Genomic DNA, 14,587 nt, shown 5'->3' with positions numbered 1-14,587 from the left:
CCCCCGTCGGGCTCCCTGCATGGAGCCTGCTTCTCCCTCTGCCTGTGTCTCTGCCTCTCTCTCTCTCTCTCTGTCATGAATAAATAAAAATCTTTAAAAATAAATAAATAAAATAAACAGAGGCGCCCAGTGCATCAGTCTGTTGGGCATCTGACTTCAGCTCAGGTCATGATCTCAGGGTCCTGGGATCAAGCCTGGTGTTGGGGTGGGGGTCCCTGCTCCACAGGGAGTCTGCCCCTACCCCTACTTGTGCTCTTGCACGCTCTTTCTCAAATAAATAAATAAAATCTTTTAAAAAACGTTTAGACAAAACTCAAAACCATAAAAACTAAAAATATTTGTGCTTCAAAGGATGTTAGCAAGAAAGTGAAAAGAGAAGTTTTAGAATGGGAGAAAAATTCTACAAATAGTACAGCTGATAAGGGATTAGTATCGAGAATATATAAAGAACTATTAGAACCCAACAATAAAAAGACAAACAACCCAATTACAAATGGTAAAGGATCTGAATAGATATTTTTCCAAAGAAGACACACAAAAGGCCAGTAAGTACATGAAAAGATGCTCCACATCATCAGTCGTTGGGAAAAATGCAAATCAGAACCACAGCAAGGTACCAGTTCGCACCCACTGGTGCCAGAATAAAAAACACAGAAAATAGGTCACGTGGGTCAGGACGTGGCCCGTCGGGATCCTCACACACGGGCGGGGGGCACATAAAACGGTGCAGTAAACGTGAAAATGATTTCATGGTCTTTCAAAAAGTGAAATACAGGGATCCCTGGGTGGCGCAGCGGTTTGGCGCCTGCCTTTGGCCCAGGGCGCGATCCTGGAGACCCGGGATCGAATCCCACGTCGGGCTCCCGGTGCATGGAGCCTGCTTCTCCCTCTGCCTATGTCTCTGCCTCTCTCTCTCTCTCTCTCTGTGTGACTATCATAAATAAATAAATTAAAAAAAAAAAGTGAAATACAGATTTACCATAGGACACAAATTACACTCCTCAACATGTACCGGAAAGAATGGGAAGCAGGGACTTGCACAGATGCTCAGACATGGCATTCACAACCATATAATCCACAATTGCCAAAAGCTGAGAACAAACACGTATCCACGATGGGGAAACAGAATAGGATGTTACTTAAGCCTTGGAAAGCATCACGAAATGCTGAGGCTACCCCCTGATGACAGACCTGGAACAAGGTGATAAGAGAAATGATCTGTTAACAAAGGGACAGCAGCCCATGTTGCCAGTGTAACAGGCGGCTCACAAACACGCAGTTGCCCAGCTACCAGCCCTATGGACTGGTCACAAACTCACAGGGTCAGTGCCAGGAACTGGTCATAACTCATAGCTGTCGCAGGGCCAGTCACAGGAATTGGTCACTAACAGCCAATACAGTGCAGGTCTCAGGATCTGGTCACAAACTGACAGCTGCCGCAGGGAAAGTCCCAGGAAGTAGTCACAAAAGGATCCCTGCCAAGGCCCAGTTCCAGGACCTCGTCACAATGCACAGCTGTGGCAGGGCCATTCCAGGAACTGATCACAAACTCACACCTGTCACATAGTCAGAAGAACTGGTTACTAACTCACAGCTCTCACAGGGCCTGTCCTAGGAACTGGTTAGTAACTCACAGCTGCCTCAGGGCCAGTCCCACGAACTGGTCACTAACAGGCAGCTTCCGCAAGGCCAGTCCCACAAACTGGTCACCAACTCACAGCTGCACAGGGTCAGTCCCAGGAACTGGTCAGGAACTCACAACTGTCACAGGACCAGTCACATAAATGGTCACTAACTCACAGTTGCCGGTGGTCAGTCACAGAATTGGTCACTAACACACAGCTGTGTCATAGCCAGTCCCAGAAAATGCTCCATTATTGATAGCTGCACAGCACCAGTCCCAGGAACTGGTCACCAACTCACAGGTGTGCAAGGCCAGTGCCAGGAATTGGTCACTAACACACAGCTGCGCAAGGCCAGTTCAGGTATTGGTCACAGTGGACCGATGTCAAAGGGCCAGTCCCAGGAACTGGTCAAAACTCACAGTGCAGCAGGGCCAACCCAGGACCTGGTTAGTAACTCACACCTGATGAGAGCTAGTCCCCGGAACTGATCACTAAGTAACAGGTGCCACAAGGCCAGTCCTAGGACGTGGTCACTAACTAACAGTGGTCGCAGACCCAGTCCCAGGAACTAGTCACAAATGGACACCTGCAGGGGGCTAGTCACAGGAAATGGTCATCAATACGGCAGTCATAGGACCTGGTCAGAAACTCACAGCTGCTGCACGGCCAGTCCTGGAAAGTGGTCACTAACACACAGCTGATGCAGGGCTAGTCCCAGGATCTGGTCACTAACAGCAGTTGAACAACTGGTCCCAGGAACTAGTCAGAAATGGACATGTGCCGTACGGCCAGTCCCAGGAATTGGTCCATAACTCACAGCTGCTGCAGGGCCAGTCGCTGGAATAGGACACTAATGCACAGCTGTGCAGCACCTGTCCCAGGAACTGGTCATGAACTCACAGGTGCACAAGGCCAGTCCCAGGAACTGGTCACTAAGTCACAGCTGCACAGGGCTAGTCCCAGGAACTGATCACCAACAGAGCTGTCGCAGGGCCCGTCACAGGAACTGGTCACTAACAAAGCTGCTGAAGGCCCGGTCCCAGGAACTGGTCACAAAGTAACAGCAGTCGCAGAACCAGTCCCGGGAACTAGTCACAGATGGACACCTGCGGAGGGCCAGTTGCAGGAGATGATCACAAAATCACAGCTGTCACAAGGCCAGTCCCAGGAACTGGTCATTAGGAAGATGTCGTAGGGCCAGTCCCAGGAACTGGTCAAACACGTGCAGCTGCTGCAGGGCCAGGCCCAAGAACTAGTCACTAACTCAGAGTTGCCACAGGGCCAGTCGCAGTAACTGGTCACTAACAGCCTCCGCATGTCCAGTCCCACGACAGTCGTCCATCCCACATGTAGGACCAATGTGCCCCGCGGGGAAGGGTGTTAGACTTGACTGGATTTGGACAGTTTCTGTTCAGATGATGCATAATCCAAGAATGATGGACGGTGGTGTCGTTTATACGTATTGGGAGCATAGTTATTGTCACTGAACTTATACCTCAAAATTACAAGCTTTCTATGTATTTCATTACAACGAAAGGAAACACAAAAAAATTCCTGGGGCGCCTGGGCTGCTCAGTGGTTGAGCGTCTGCCTTCAGTCCAAGGCGTGACCCCAGGGTCCTGGGATCGAGTCTCACATTGGGCTCCCCACAGGGAGCCTGCTTCTCCCTCTGCCTGTGTCTCTGCCTCTGTGTCTCTCATGAATAAATAAATAAAATTAAAAAAAAAAACAAAACAGAAATTCTGCATTTGCACCCTAAAGCCCGTGTTGGGACTCAGCCACAGGTGACAGGAGGGCTGGCACCCTAGGAAGCAGGGGGCATCAACCCAGCACACGACTGTGGCCTGACTCCTGATAGGCAGCCTGGCTGACGGCGAGGGTCGGGCTGCTGAGGTGTCTGTGCACAGTGGACACTGGCCCCGACCCCTGGGGCCCGTTCTCACTGCAGCGTGTCCTGAATGCGCCTCCAGCCTCACACGTCTTGGCCGGTCGCAGCCCCGTGCACGGCAAAGATAGCAGGCCCCGTGCTCTGCCATGGGTGCCTGGACTCAATGGGTCTTACTGAGTGCCGTCTTGGGCCTGCACGTTACCTCACAGTAACCCCTCCCTTGGAGGGAAACTGAGGCACAGAGCAGTCACGTGGTCCAGCCGGGAGATCCCCAGCCCCAGTGTCAAGGGGAGGCCATACCTTCTGCTTGAGCCGGGCCACCAGGACGGTGGTGAGATGCGTCCTGTCTCTGAGCCTCCTGAGCGCCTGCCCCACAGGTGCATGACCAGCTGACATGGCTCCTCCTGTAGAAAGAGTGACTCTGTCAGGCTCAGGTGCCCTATTGCCTTGGGGACATGCCGGTCGCCTGCCCTGTTTGGGGTGCAGGGCCTGTGCTGTCCAGGGCAGGGGACATGCTCCCTGCCCTCCCCTGTCCCCATATCAAGGAAGCAGGACTCTCTGCAGGGAAACAGCAGTGTCGCCACCTAGTGTCTGGCTGCGGCCAGGCGCCACCTAGTGTCTGGCTCCCAGGCCTCCGGGAGGTGGGAAAGGTGCTCCTACCAGCATAGGTCAAAGAAGGAATCAGTAGAGGTCAGAAATTATTTTGACCTGAATTATCATTGATACACTGCTTATCGAAAAATCTAGAAGCAGGGCTGCCAGGCTGGCTCAACTGGTGCAGCGTGCGACTCTCGGTCCAAGGGTTGTGAGTCCGAGCCCCACACTGACAGTACAGATTACTTAAAAAGAAAATCTTTTTAAGAAAAATTTCACAAGGGGTGCCTGGATGGGTCAGTTGGTCGAGGATCTGACTTGATCTCAGCTCAGGTCATGATCTCTGGGTCACAAGATCGAGCCCCGTATTGGGCTCTATGCTGAGCAGGGTGTGCTTCTCCCTCTGCCCCTCCCTGCTCATCCTCTCTCTTTCTGTGTTAAATAAATATTTTTTAAAAAAAGACTTACTCTTTTGAGAGCAAGAGCGAATGCGAGCAGGGGGAGGGGCAGAGGGAGAAGCAGGCTCCCCCTTGAGCAGGGAGCCCGATGCAGGACTCGATCCCAGGACCCGGGGATCATGACCTGAGCTGAAGGCAGATGCTTCACCTACTGAGCCACCCAGGTGCCCCAAAATAATTTTTTTTAAAGATTTTATTTAAAAAAAAAAAGATTTTATTTATTTATGCATGAGAGACACACACACACAGAGAGGCAGAGACATAGGCAGAGGGAGAAGCAGGCTCCATGCAGGGAGCCCGACATGGGACTCGATCCCTGGTCTCCAGGATCAGGCCCTGGGCCAAAGGCAGGCACTAAACCGCTGAGCCACCAGGGCTGCCCCCAAAATAATTAAAAAAAAAAACTTTAAAAGCAAACAAATGTCAGGAATGCACTAAAGGTTGTCCTTGCAAGAACACCTGTGTCCCCAGAGCTTCCTGAAGAGAAGGCAGATGGAGTCAATGAGCTGAGTGTCTGTCTCAAGAAATGAGAAAAAGACCAACGAAATACAGGAGAAGGAAGGACAGAGAGAGTAAAGCTCACACTAGACGCTGAAGATCCAGAACACGGGCATACAGCGTCACGGGCTCCTCAAAAGGCTTTTTATAAAGATAAATCTATGGTGAGTCTAAGCAAGAGAAAGAGTCAACAAAAACCACACAATCACAAGTAAATCTAGAAACACAGTTTTACTTTGGATCCTACAGGCTTTTATTTTTTTTTTATTTTTATTTTTTTATTTTTATTTTTTTATGATAGTCACAGAGAGAGAGAGAGACAGGCAGAGACATAGGCAGAGGGAGAAGCAGGCTCCATGCACCGGGAGCCCGACGTGGGATTCGATCCCGGGTCTCCAGGATCGCGCCCTGGGCCAAAGGCAGGCGCCAAACCTCTGCGCCACCCAGGGATCCCCCTACAGGCTTTTAAAATCCATAGGATGATACTATAGGCAACTTTCAAAGAATTAAATGAAATGGACAACTTTCTAGTAAAATACAACACCACAAAGTGACACACACAAAAAATCTGGGTCATCCTTTAACTGTGAAAAAAAAAAACTGAATTCACACTTTAAAACCTTTTCACACAGAAAATCCTAAAACTGGGGGGGTGGGGGGCGGTAGGGTTGAAGTCTATTAGTTCAGGAAATATTAACATAAATCTAATACAAACTTTTTCAGCAAACAGACGAATGAGGGACATCTTCCGACACATCTGACGCCAGAACCGTGACCGTAAACCCTGACCAGGGGCATCCTGAGGAGCAACGGGCATAGGCCGATGGCACTCAGGAACACGTGCCACCTGCTGAGCTGATTCCAGAGATGGACGGTTGGTCTGACACTCAAGCAGTGAGCTGGTGACCGCACGTAAGACCTTCGCCGCAGCTGAGGGCCTGGAGCGACCGAAGGGCTGCCCCGCGGGCGAGGGCGAGGGGCCCAGGGATGCTTGCAGGGGCTGCACGCCCACGTCCTTCCTGTCCCTCCCAGCTCTGACACCGGTTGCGTAGCCCAGAAACCCAGGGAGCTCAGACCACGGAAGGCCCCGGACAATCCCGTTCCCCGCAGGGTGGGCCTGATGCAGACAGAGGCTCACCCCACACCACCCGCCTGCACCCTCCTGGGACGAGCGCATGGCAAGGATTACAGAGGGGCCACGGGGAAACCGGGCAGCAGGGATCTGCCGCAGCCTTGAGAGCTGAGCTCTGCAGGGGCGGGGACGCGGGGAGGCAGGGACGCAGGGATGGCGGCCAGGACGTCAGTGGCCTTGGGCCGGCGACACACAAGGGCATCAAGCAGAAAGTCCTAGAGTGCGCAGCCACTCAGACGTGCCCCCGGGAGTGCGCCAGGGTACGGGCACCCATCGTGCCCGAGGAAGGTGGGGCCCTGACAGATCCGGAGTCGACTCGGGGTCGGAGTTCCAGGCCGTGGCACCTGGTACGTGCGTCACAATCCAGCGTCACTCATCACACCTGTAACCGGGATAATCCCAATTCAGATGGAAAGAGCACCAGGAGGACACAGATGTCAGGACAGGATCATGTGGAGTATGGGACGGGGAACTTAACGCAAGCTGATACGCTCTTACAGCAACGGGAAAAGAAAAGTTTCAGCAGAGGAATAAGATAAGGAAAACCAAGATGGAAATGTTAGATCTGAAGTCCCATGGAGGGTCCAGGGCAGCACCGGGGGTACGAAGCCCAAGAGCCTGCAGACGGACACAGAGGAACCAGACTGAAGAAAGTCCCAGAGCTACAGGGGCCCGTGGGAGACCAACAGGACAGCCAGCATTTCACCCCTGCGGGCCTGCGTGGGAACAGAGCTTGGAGTATAGAAAACACCTGCAGAAGCAATAGCTGGAAACTCCCTAAATTTGGCAAATTCAACGCCAAACAGGATGATCTGAGGAAGTGCGTGTCCAGACACATCACCTGAGATTTGTGACCCAAGCGACAGACTCAGCCCCTGGCTCTTCGGGGACGGTGGTGCGGACGGAACCGGAACCACAGAGGACCTCTCGGAAGGAAGTGGCACAGCCAGCTCAAGGGCTGAACGCCGGGACGTCGGCTCCTCCCTTCCCACCAGCAAATACGCCCCTTCCGGGTGAAGGGAAACCAGAGAACTCTCGGCAGCACACCTGCCCTGAGAGCGGATGTCGGAGCACCTGGACCTCCAGGGCCGATGTCTGGCCGATCACCACAGACTCACATCTTTCCTCTTGAGGTTTTTTTTTTTTTTTTTTTAAAGATTTTATTTATTCATGAGAGACACAGAGAGAGAGAGAGAGAGAGAGAGAGGCAGAGACACAGGCAGAGGGAGCAGCAGGCCCCCTGCAGGGAGCCTGACGTGGGACTCGATCCCAGGACTCCAGATCACGCCCTGGGCCGAAGGCAGGCATCCAACCACTGAGCCACCCAGGCGCTCCATCCTCTCGAGGTTTTAAAACTACGTTTCACAGTCCAGAGCAAAAACGGTCATCCTGCCCGAAGTGGTTCTTGACAAGGGAGGTGGCACTGGCGACAGCAGGTGCAGGGACGAGGCCCGAGTGGCAGAAGGATTGCCGCCTTCCACTGCTGGCCATGCAGCGTGGGGGGAGCTGGCTGTGGTCCCTGCAGCCACCGAGGCCCTGCACACCGGTGACCCACGGGCAGGAAAGAAGTGGCCGAGGGACATACACGGGCAGGAAGCGGCCGTGCACACTCAATGCGACAAGTGCAAGTGTGGGTGGTGTGACCAATGGGCGTATCAGTTATAAAAACACCAGCAAGGGGATCCCTGGGTGGCGCAGTGGTTTGGCGCCTGCCTTTGGCCCAGGGCGCAATCCTGGAGACCCAGGATCGAGTCCCACATCGGGCTCCCAGTGCATGGAGCCTGCTTCTCCCTCTGCCTATGTCTCTGCCTCTCTCTCTCTGTGTGTGACTATCATAAATAAATAAAAATTAAAAAAAAATAAATAATAAAAAATAAAAACACCAGCAAAATGAACTTCGGAAGCTGCCCCATGTGCCGCCTATAGGATATTCACCTCAAGGGCGGGAGAGGCAGGTCAAGAGGGAACGGACCGCAGAGACACACGGAACAGACGCTAGCCACAGGAAGTCAAGTGGCGTGACCAGCAGCATGGAGTGGATGGACCTGGCCCCAGAGGGCGGCCGGGAAGACAGGACCATTCCGTCAGCACAGGAGGGCCCGTCCCCCGTACAGACACCGCGGTCCTAGTGCTGGACGCATCCAACAACAAAGCGTCACAACCCATCAACCCAAACTGACAGCACCACGATAAAAAACAAAGCTCTGCGTTACAGCAGGAGTAGAAAGGAACCTCCTCACTCTGACTCGCCTCCCTGGAAAACCCCGGGCAGGTATTAGAGTGAAACGCTGCCAAGCTTCCCCCGGGATCAGGGACAGCCCAGTGATGATCAGCGTCCCACGGGAGACCCCGCCAGGAAAAGGAGTAAGAGGGACGGGCTGTGGGAATGCCAGCCCGGGGTGGAGACCAGGTGATCTGGAGGTGGGGGTCCTGCTCCCCCTCCCTCCCCATACATCATCCCTGCCTGGCCGGCGTCTGCCCCCTAGTCCCCCAGGTAGACCCTCCGCTGGGCCAGCGCCCCAGCCAGGTTGAGGGGGCATCTGCGTGCGGCCGAGCAGGTGGGGGGCAGGGAGGTGCCCACATGGAGGGGTGAGCAGCCTGGCCCAGGGACTCCCGGGCACCGGGAACAGGGACCCGCGGCTGTGATCCTTCCTTGACCTGTGCCTTTGCATTTCCTGCACTTGCTGTAGCGTTTATATTCCAATGAAAACAAAGGCCGCGTCAGTGGGACAGAGCATGCGACAGGAGGAGACGAGGACACTTACCGGGGGCCTCAGCCGGGCAGTGGACACTGGGCTGAACGTCAGCGTAAGATGAGGACCTCTTTGCAGGATCTAAGACATCTTCTATTTGTTCCTCCAGGGTTTTAAGTTTATCCTTTAGATTTCGTATTTCCGTTTCAAGGACCATAACGTGATCTGCCCCCAAAAAACCCAGTAAATGCACAGGCACACACACGGACGCTCCCATCACCGTCACCTAGGTAGAGGCCCACTCGGGCTGGGGTGGCTGGCTTCCCTGCCCGCCCACCCATAATGCCCCCCCCCCGCCTGCGGCGAGGGCGCTCCCTAAGGAGGCAGACAGGCAGCACCCCCTCACCCCCACGCACTGGCGTCTGTGGGAGTGCACGGCGTCTCACGCGCGGGGCCGTGCTGCCTGGGGCCCTCTGCTCACGGCCACTCCTGGGCCACCAGTGGGGCCCCGCTCCGCCACAGCACAGGACACCCCGAGGAGAGGCTCAGCGTCCCCAGCCCCACACTGCCCGCCACTTGAACAGCGCCCAGCAGCTCCCCGGCCAGCGGGCTCCCGGCTGGAAGTGCCAAGGACGCAGCCCTTCGCTCTCCTCGTCCCCAACCAATAAAACGCTGTAACCCCTTTTGTGAACACGGACTCCACGAAACCTCTCTCGGGGGAAGGCTGCTGCCACACATTGATGTGATGTTTTAAAGCAGTTGTTCATTTACAGACTCCAAGTGAGCCCCTTTGGGACCCGTGGAGACCCACGTACCCCTAGCCCCTGCCCCCACCCTCGCCCTCACTCACCAGGAGCCTTCGCAGCTGCCTCTGGATGTGGCCGGGGCTCTTCTGGGCCGCCGGCCTGACTCCCTGACGGGGCAGGAGGAAGAACATGCTCACTCAGAGTCTCCATTTCTTTCCTCATCTCTGAAACAGCCCTTCGTAAGCTTGTGTTTTGCTCCTGGAGCCTCTGGATCTCATAGGACGGAAAACTTTCCTTGGTTTCTTCTTCACGATGCCTTAGGAGCACCTGGCACATACAAAAAAGAAAAGAAAAGAAAAAAAAAAAAAAAAAAAAGAAAAGAAAAGAAAACGCTGACAGCTAGGAAGACACCGGTGGCATGCTGCCCATCCAGGGCTGGCCGCATCTGCACTCCCTCCCGTCTGCCCACCCGGCGGCAGGAAACTTCCACCTAAACTGACGGGGACAATGAAAACCTTCCCAGCAGGCGCTGGGAAGACGAGCCTACTGTTTGACAGGCAGCTTCCTTCTCAGCTACAGTGGCAGCTGGTGTGGAAAAGACAGGCAGGCAGAGTGCCCACAGGGAGGGCTGCTGCGTGTGTGTGACGGCGCGTCGCCATGGAAGACCGTCTGGCGGCTCCTCCAAGGATCAAACACAGAGTGACTCCCGACCCACACTCCGCTCCTGAGCATAAGCCCAAGAGAACCAAAAACAGATGGCCCCGGCAAAACCTGCACACGCGTGTTCACGGCAGCATTTTTCACAGGAGCCAAAATGTGCAAACACAACCATCCACCAATGGATGAATGAATTAAAAAAACGTGGCAAGATGGAGCAATGTTCAGCCATGAAGAGGAGTGAAGCCCTGACACACGCGATCCCCCAGGTGAACCGTGAAGACACGCTCTGTGGCCGTCAGAACCTGAGCACAGTTGCAACCACAAACACACTCAGGGAAAGGAAGGAAAATGGGCGTAAAAGCAAAAGAACAGAAAAGAATTTTATTTATCTTTTTAAAAGATCTATTTATTTCAGAGAGAGAGCCAGTGCATGGGGCGGGCGGGGGGAGAAGCAGACGCCCCTGAGCAGGGAGCCCCACGTGGGGACTCAATCCCAGGACCCGGGGTCAGGACCTGAGCCAAACGTAGATGCTCAATCACTGTGTCACCCAGGAGCCCCCAGAAGATAATTTTAGAAGAACCAGAATTTCTGGAGAAACGAGAAAGACATCATTTGAAATAATAAATTCACTGAGGATGGCCTGGGAGCAGACCAGAAGGTGCAGGAAGGAGGGAGAGACGGGAGCATCAACAGGCTCTGCGGAAGAAGTCCTTCAGTTACGACACGCTGACCACAGTACCTTCGGATTGATGAGAACAGAAGACCACAGATGCAAGAAGTCCACCAAACTCAAAGCAAGATAAACACAAAGAAAATCCCACCAAACAGCACGTCATCATCAAATTCCTAAAACAGATCAGAGATAGAAAATGCCCAAAAGCGATGAGAACACAGCACACTCGGCACGCACAGGCACAGATACCAGGTTTCTGCTGACTTCTCATGACAGCCACTGGAATCCATGGGACAGAGGGAGGGTGGGCGTGCGGCGTGCAGGAAGGGGACGCCCCACGGCCCCGCATCCACGCTCAGCGGTGGCGTCCTGAGGAAATGACAGCGACACAGGCTACGGCCCTGAGCACAGGGCTTCACCGCGGCAGGCCCGCTGCTGGCTGTCAACACCAGAAAGTCAGATGAGCTCCAAGAAACGAGGGTCTGCAGACCCGCTGGCAGGGAAACACGGCGCCTGAACAAGGGGGGCAGGGAGCGCAGCCCGGCAGACTGCCTGGTCCTGGTCTGAGCCCTAGGAGAGCCCCTGGCACAGACACGGGCCTGCAGGGTCCCCCTGACACACGGACATGGGACTGCAGGACCCTACTCCGTCCGGCATGGACACAGGCCTGTGGGGTCCCCTCCCCACATGGACACGTGCCTGCAGGGTCACCCCACACACACAGACACAGGCCTGCAGGGCCACAGCTGTGCTCACTGTGCGAGGGGGCCGCCGCCCCAGTACCGCCCAGTCTGCAGCCCCCGGTTCCCTGCAGCCCCAGTGGCGCTCCAGCCAGTCGGCGAGCTCCCGGGGACGCATGAGCATAGCCTGCGCACCAGGGTGGCAGGGGCTAGCCGAGCATCTCAGCGGCCGCCCGGAAGGGATGGGCTGTGCGGTGCGACACACAACCATTTACGTTGTGTTTTGAAGAATTACAATGATGTAAAAAACAGTCACTGCACAAGTGGAAAAACCTCCAAATCCGATAGCAAGACCTGACCTGCCCAGAGAGAGCACGTGCCTGGGAACATGGACGAGGTCCACACGGAGAGGCCACCAGAGCCGCAGGACAGCGCCCCGAAGGTCGGCCCCCGGGGAAGGCCGCGGCCTCTGGGAACGTGCGCTGATGAGCCCGCGGCGAGCCTCGTGCTGGGTCACACCCCCCATTCACGCTTTGTGAAGGGGACGCGTGGCACAGACGAAGGCTCCGACGCTCCAGGTAACGAGGCCCACCACTCGTTCGGGTCCACAGAAGCGACAGAGGCTGCACGAGGCAGCGCTTGGGGCCCGACAGGAGCTGAGCGGCCAGACCCAGGACCTTCCACAGGCCGTGCTGCTAAGCTGAAATTGCTGGATTTCTGCGGCGGCCACGCGGTACTTTTCCTTCCAGAAGGAAGCGAGTTTTTTATCTCCCGAACACAGGCCCCAGCTTCCCAACGCTGCCGGCACACCATCCCTGGCTCGCTCTGCACCCGTGCTGCATTCCAGCCCCGACCCCGTGCCGAGGGCTCCCCTGGACACTGCAGGCAGAGGGGCCACCGTCTCCCTGCAAACGCCCACCCCCTTCCTGTGCCCTTCGGGATGTTTCCCACCAAGCCTCCCAGCTGCTCCCGCACGAGGGGCCTGTCGCTGGCCCAGCCCTGCTCAAAGACCTCCTCTGCCGCTTGTGGGGCAGGGACCACCCGTCTCGGGGTCTTCCCTCTTAGTGTGCGACGGAGAGACCGCATCAGCCCCAAGGCCCTGGGCAGCCCAGCCAGCTCCGAGAGTCAGGGTCTCATCTGTGACACGGCGTGGCAATGAAGCCTTGGGGGCACAGCCCCCCCCGCCCCCCCACGCCCTGTGCCGGGAGGGCCTGTGCTTTGCGGGACGGACACGGCAGGATGACCAATACCATCCTTGCCGGAGCTGCATGCACACGACTCGGGCCCGGTGGCAAGACGGCGCGGCAACGGGCACAGTGGGTATTGCTGGCTCATCCTCCTCGTACTTGCCAGGGGCCCACCTAGACCGCTTGGGCAGCCTACCTGGTGACCACTGCATCCTTCCCACATGGCCCATCGCTCACCTGCCAGTGGGTCCTTGCCCCACGGCACAGAGGGACCCGCAGGGCTTAGGGGTCGTCCTCCCACTGTGTCAAACAGTGCACAGCATCCTCCTGTTGATCCTGGCTCTGAGGCCCCACGTCTCTGACCACCTTGCGGTGTGGCCTGCTGCATCCCCCTCACCCTGGCTCCGGGCCCCAAGGCCAGGCCCCCCACAGGATCCAAGGTGTGCACATGAATGGGCAGGAGCGGGGTGACTTCCCAGCATGGTGGGCGGGGTATGACCTTCATGTGACTCCCAGGACAGCCCTGCCTCGCACACCAACGGCAGGGTGAGCACCAGCACACAGGGCGCAGCCAGAGGCCCAGGGCCACTTCCCCTCTGCAGCGGGCATGTGAGCCGTGCGTGCTCTCCTCTCTGCAGCCTGGCTACTGTGCGCGCTGGTGCAAGCAGGCCCGTGGACAGTCGCCGGCCTCCAGTCGCCCTTCCCGCCCCCCAGGCTAATGACGGACGGCTGAGGGGACAGGCTGCTGGAAAGATCCTCGGGCGGATCCCAGTAGCTCTGTTCTCCCGAACAACCGGCTGAGTGACTTTTCGTAGAAGGACAGAAAGGCAGAGGAAGCAGGACAGTGCTGACACACCACCTGGCACTGTCCCAGAAGGCGCCTCTCCCGTGGCTTCCCTTGGGGGCCGTGAGGTGGACGCATGCTGGGCTGCGGCTTCCTGGGATGCTGCCTGTGGGCCACATGCCTCACACTGGATGCCGATGCTCCCTCAGAGACTCTGCGGAGAACCTTCCCACCCCTGCCAGCCTCCAGTGCTCACCTGCTCCCCTCGGTGCCCCCTCTGGGGCCACGTCGCTCCCCACGCTGCCTTTGCCGGCACCTGGCCTGCTCCCCATGTCCCCGTGCTGTTCTGTGCATAAGGACGCCAGTCATACCAGACGAGGGCCCACCTGCTTCCAGGTGACCTCGTCTGAACCGCCCGCAGCCACAGCGACCCTGTCTCCCCGGAAGGCGGCACCCGGGGGGTTGGCGGCGAGGACCCCGACCTGTCCCTTCGGGGCCACCGTTCAGCTTGTGGGCACCTCATGGTCAGTGTCAGGCTCTGGGCGGCTCTCCATCAGTGAAGGGATCTTGTGAGGAGGAAACGACCATGGCTGCATGTCGGTGCCTCAGATGCCACGTGTGAAGACGTGTGTTTTTGGGATAAACTCCAGCCCCTTAGTCCTGTCCCTCCTGGAGAGATGCGGGCCCCAGTCCAGGAGGGCCCCTGGCTGCTCGTGGATTCCCACCCCATCTGATGGGACGTGCACCCTCCGACATCAGCGCCGAAGCTACCAGGACAAGCATTCCTGACAATTTCTAAAGTGAGTAAGTGATCTGACCCTGTGGCCTGCGGTGGTGCAGGAAGGACACTGGTGCCCCTGCCACCCGCTGACCCCCCACACCCCAGCCTTCCTGCCGCTGGGAGCCTCCGCGCTCACAGGCCGTGTCCTCCCTGGGGCTGTGGCTCCTGCCCCGCCGTCCACACAGAC

The 14,587-nt window shown here is 56.6% G+C and overlaps 1 protein-coding gene across 14 annotated transcripts in view; it reads right to left on the bottom strand.

Moving 5' to 3' along the window:
- Positions 1–14,587, bottom strand: part of CCDC57 (coiled-coil domain containing 57) — a 101,798-nt gene that overhangs the window by 55,161 nt on the left and 32,050 nt on the right. For all 14 annotated transcript variants that reach the window (XR_004818584.2, XR_004818586.2, XR_004818585.2 and 11 more), the window contains 3 exons: positions 9,739–9,961; positions 8,961–9,113; positions 3,814–3,917 (listed from right to left, as the gene is read on the bottom strand). Coding sequence is in view for 7 of the 14 variants with exons in the window: in XM_025468384.3 (XP_025324169.3) it covers positions 3,814–3,917; positions 8,961–9,113; positions 9,739–9,961 (480 nt within the window). In the remaining 7 variants the exon portion in view is untranslated. The remainder of the gene's footprint in view (positions 1–3,813; positions 3,918–8,960; positions 9,114–9,738; positions 9,962–14,587) is intronic.

The sequence above is a fragment of the Canis lupus genome, chromosome 9, assembly GCF_003254725.2.
Source record: "Canis lupus dingo isolate Sandy chromosome 9, ASM325472v2, whole genome shotgun sequence".
NCBI lineage: Eukaryota > Metazoa > Chordata > Mammalia > Carnivora > Canidae > Canis > Canis lupus.
The sequence above is the reverse complement of the archived record's forward strand: the minus strand, read 5'-3'. Positions and strand labels throughout refer to the sequence as shown.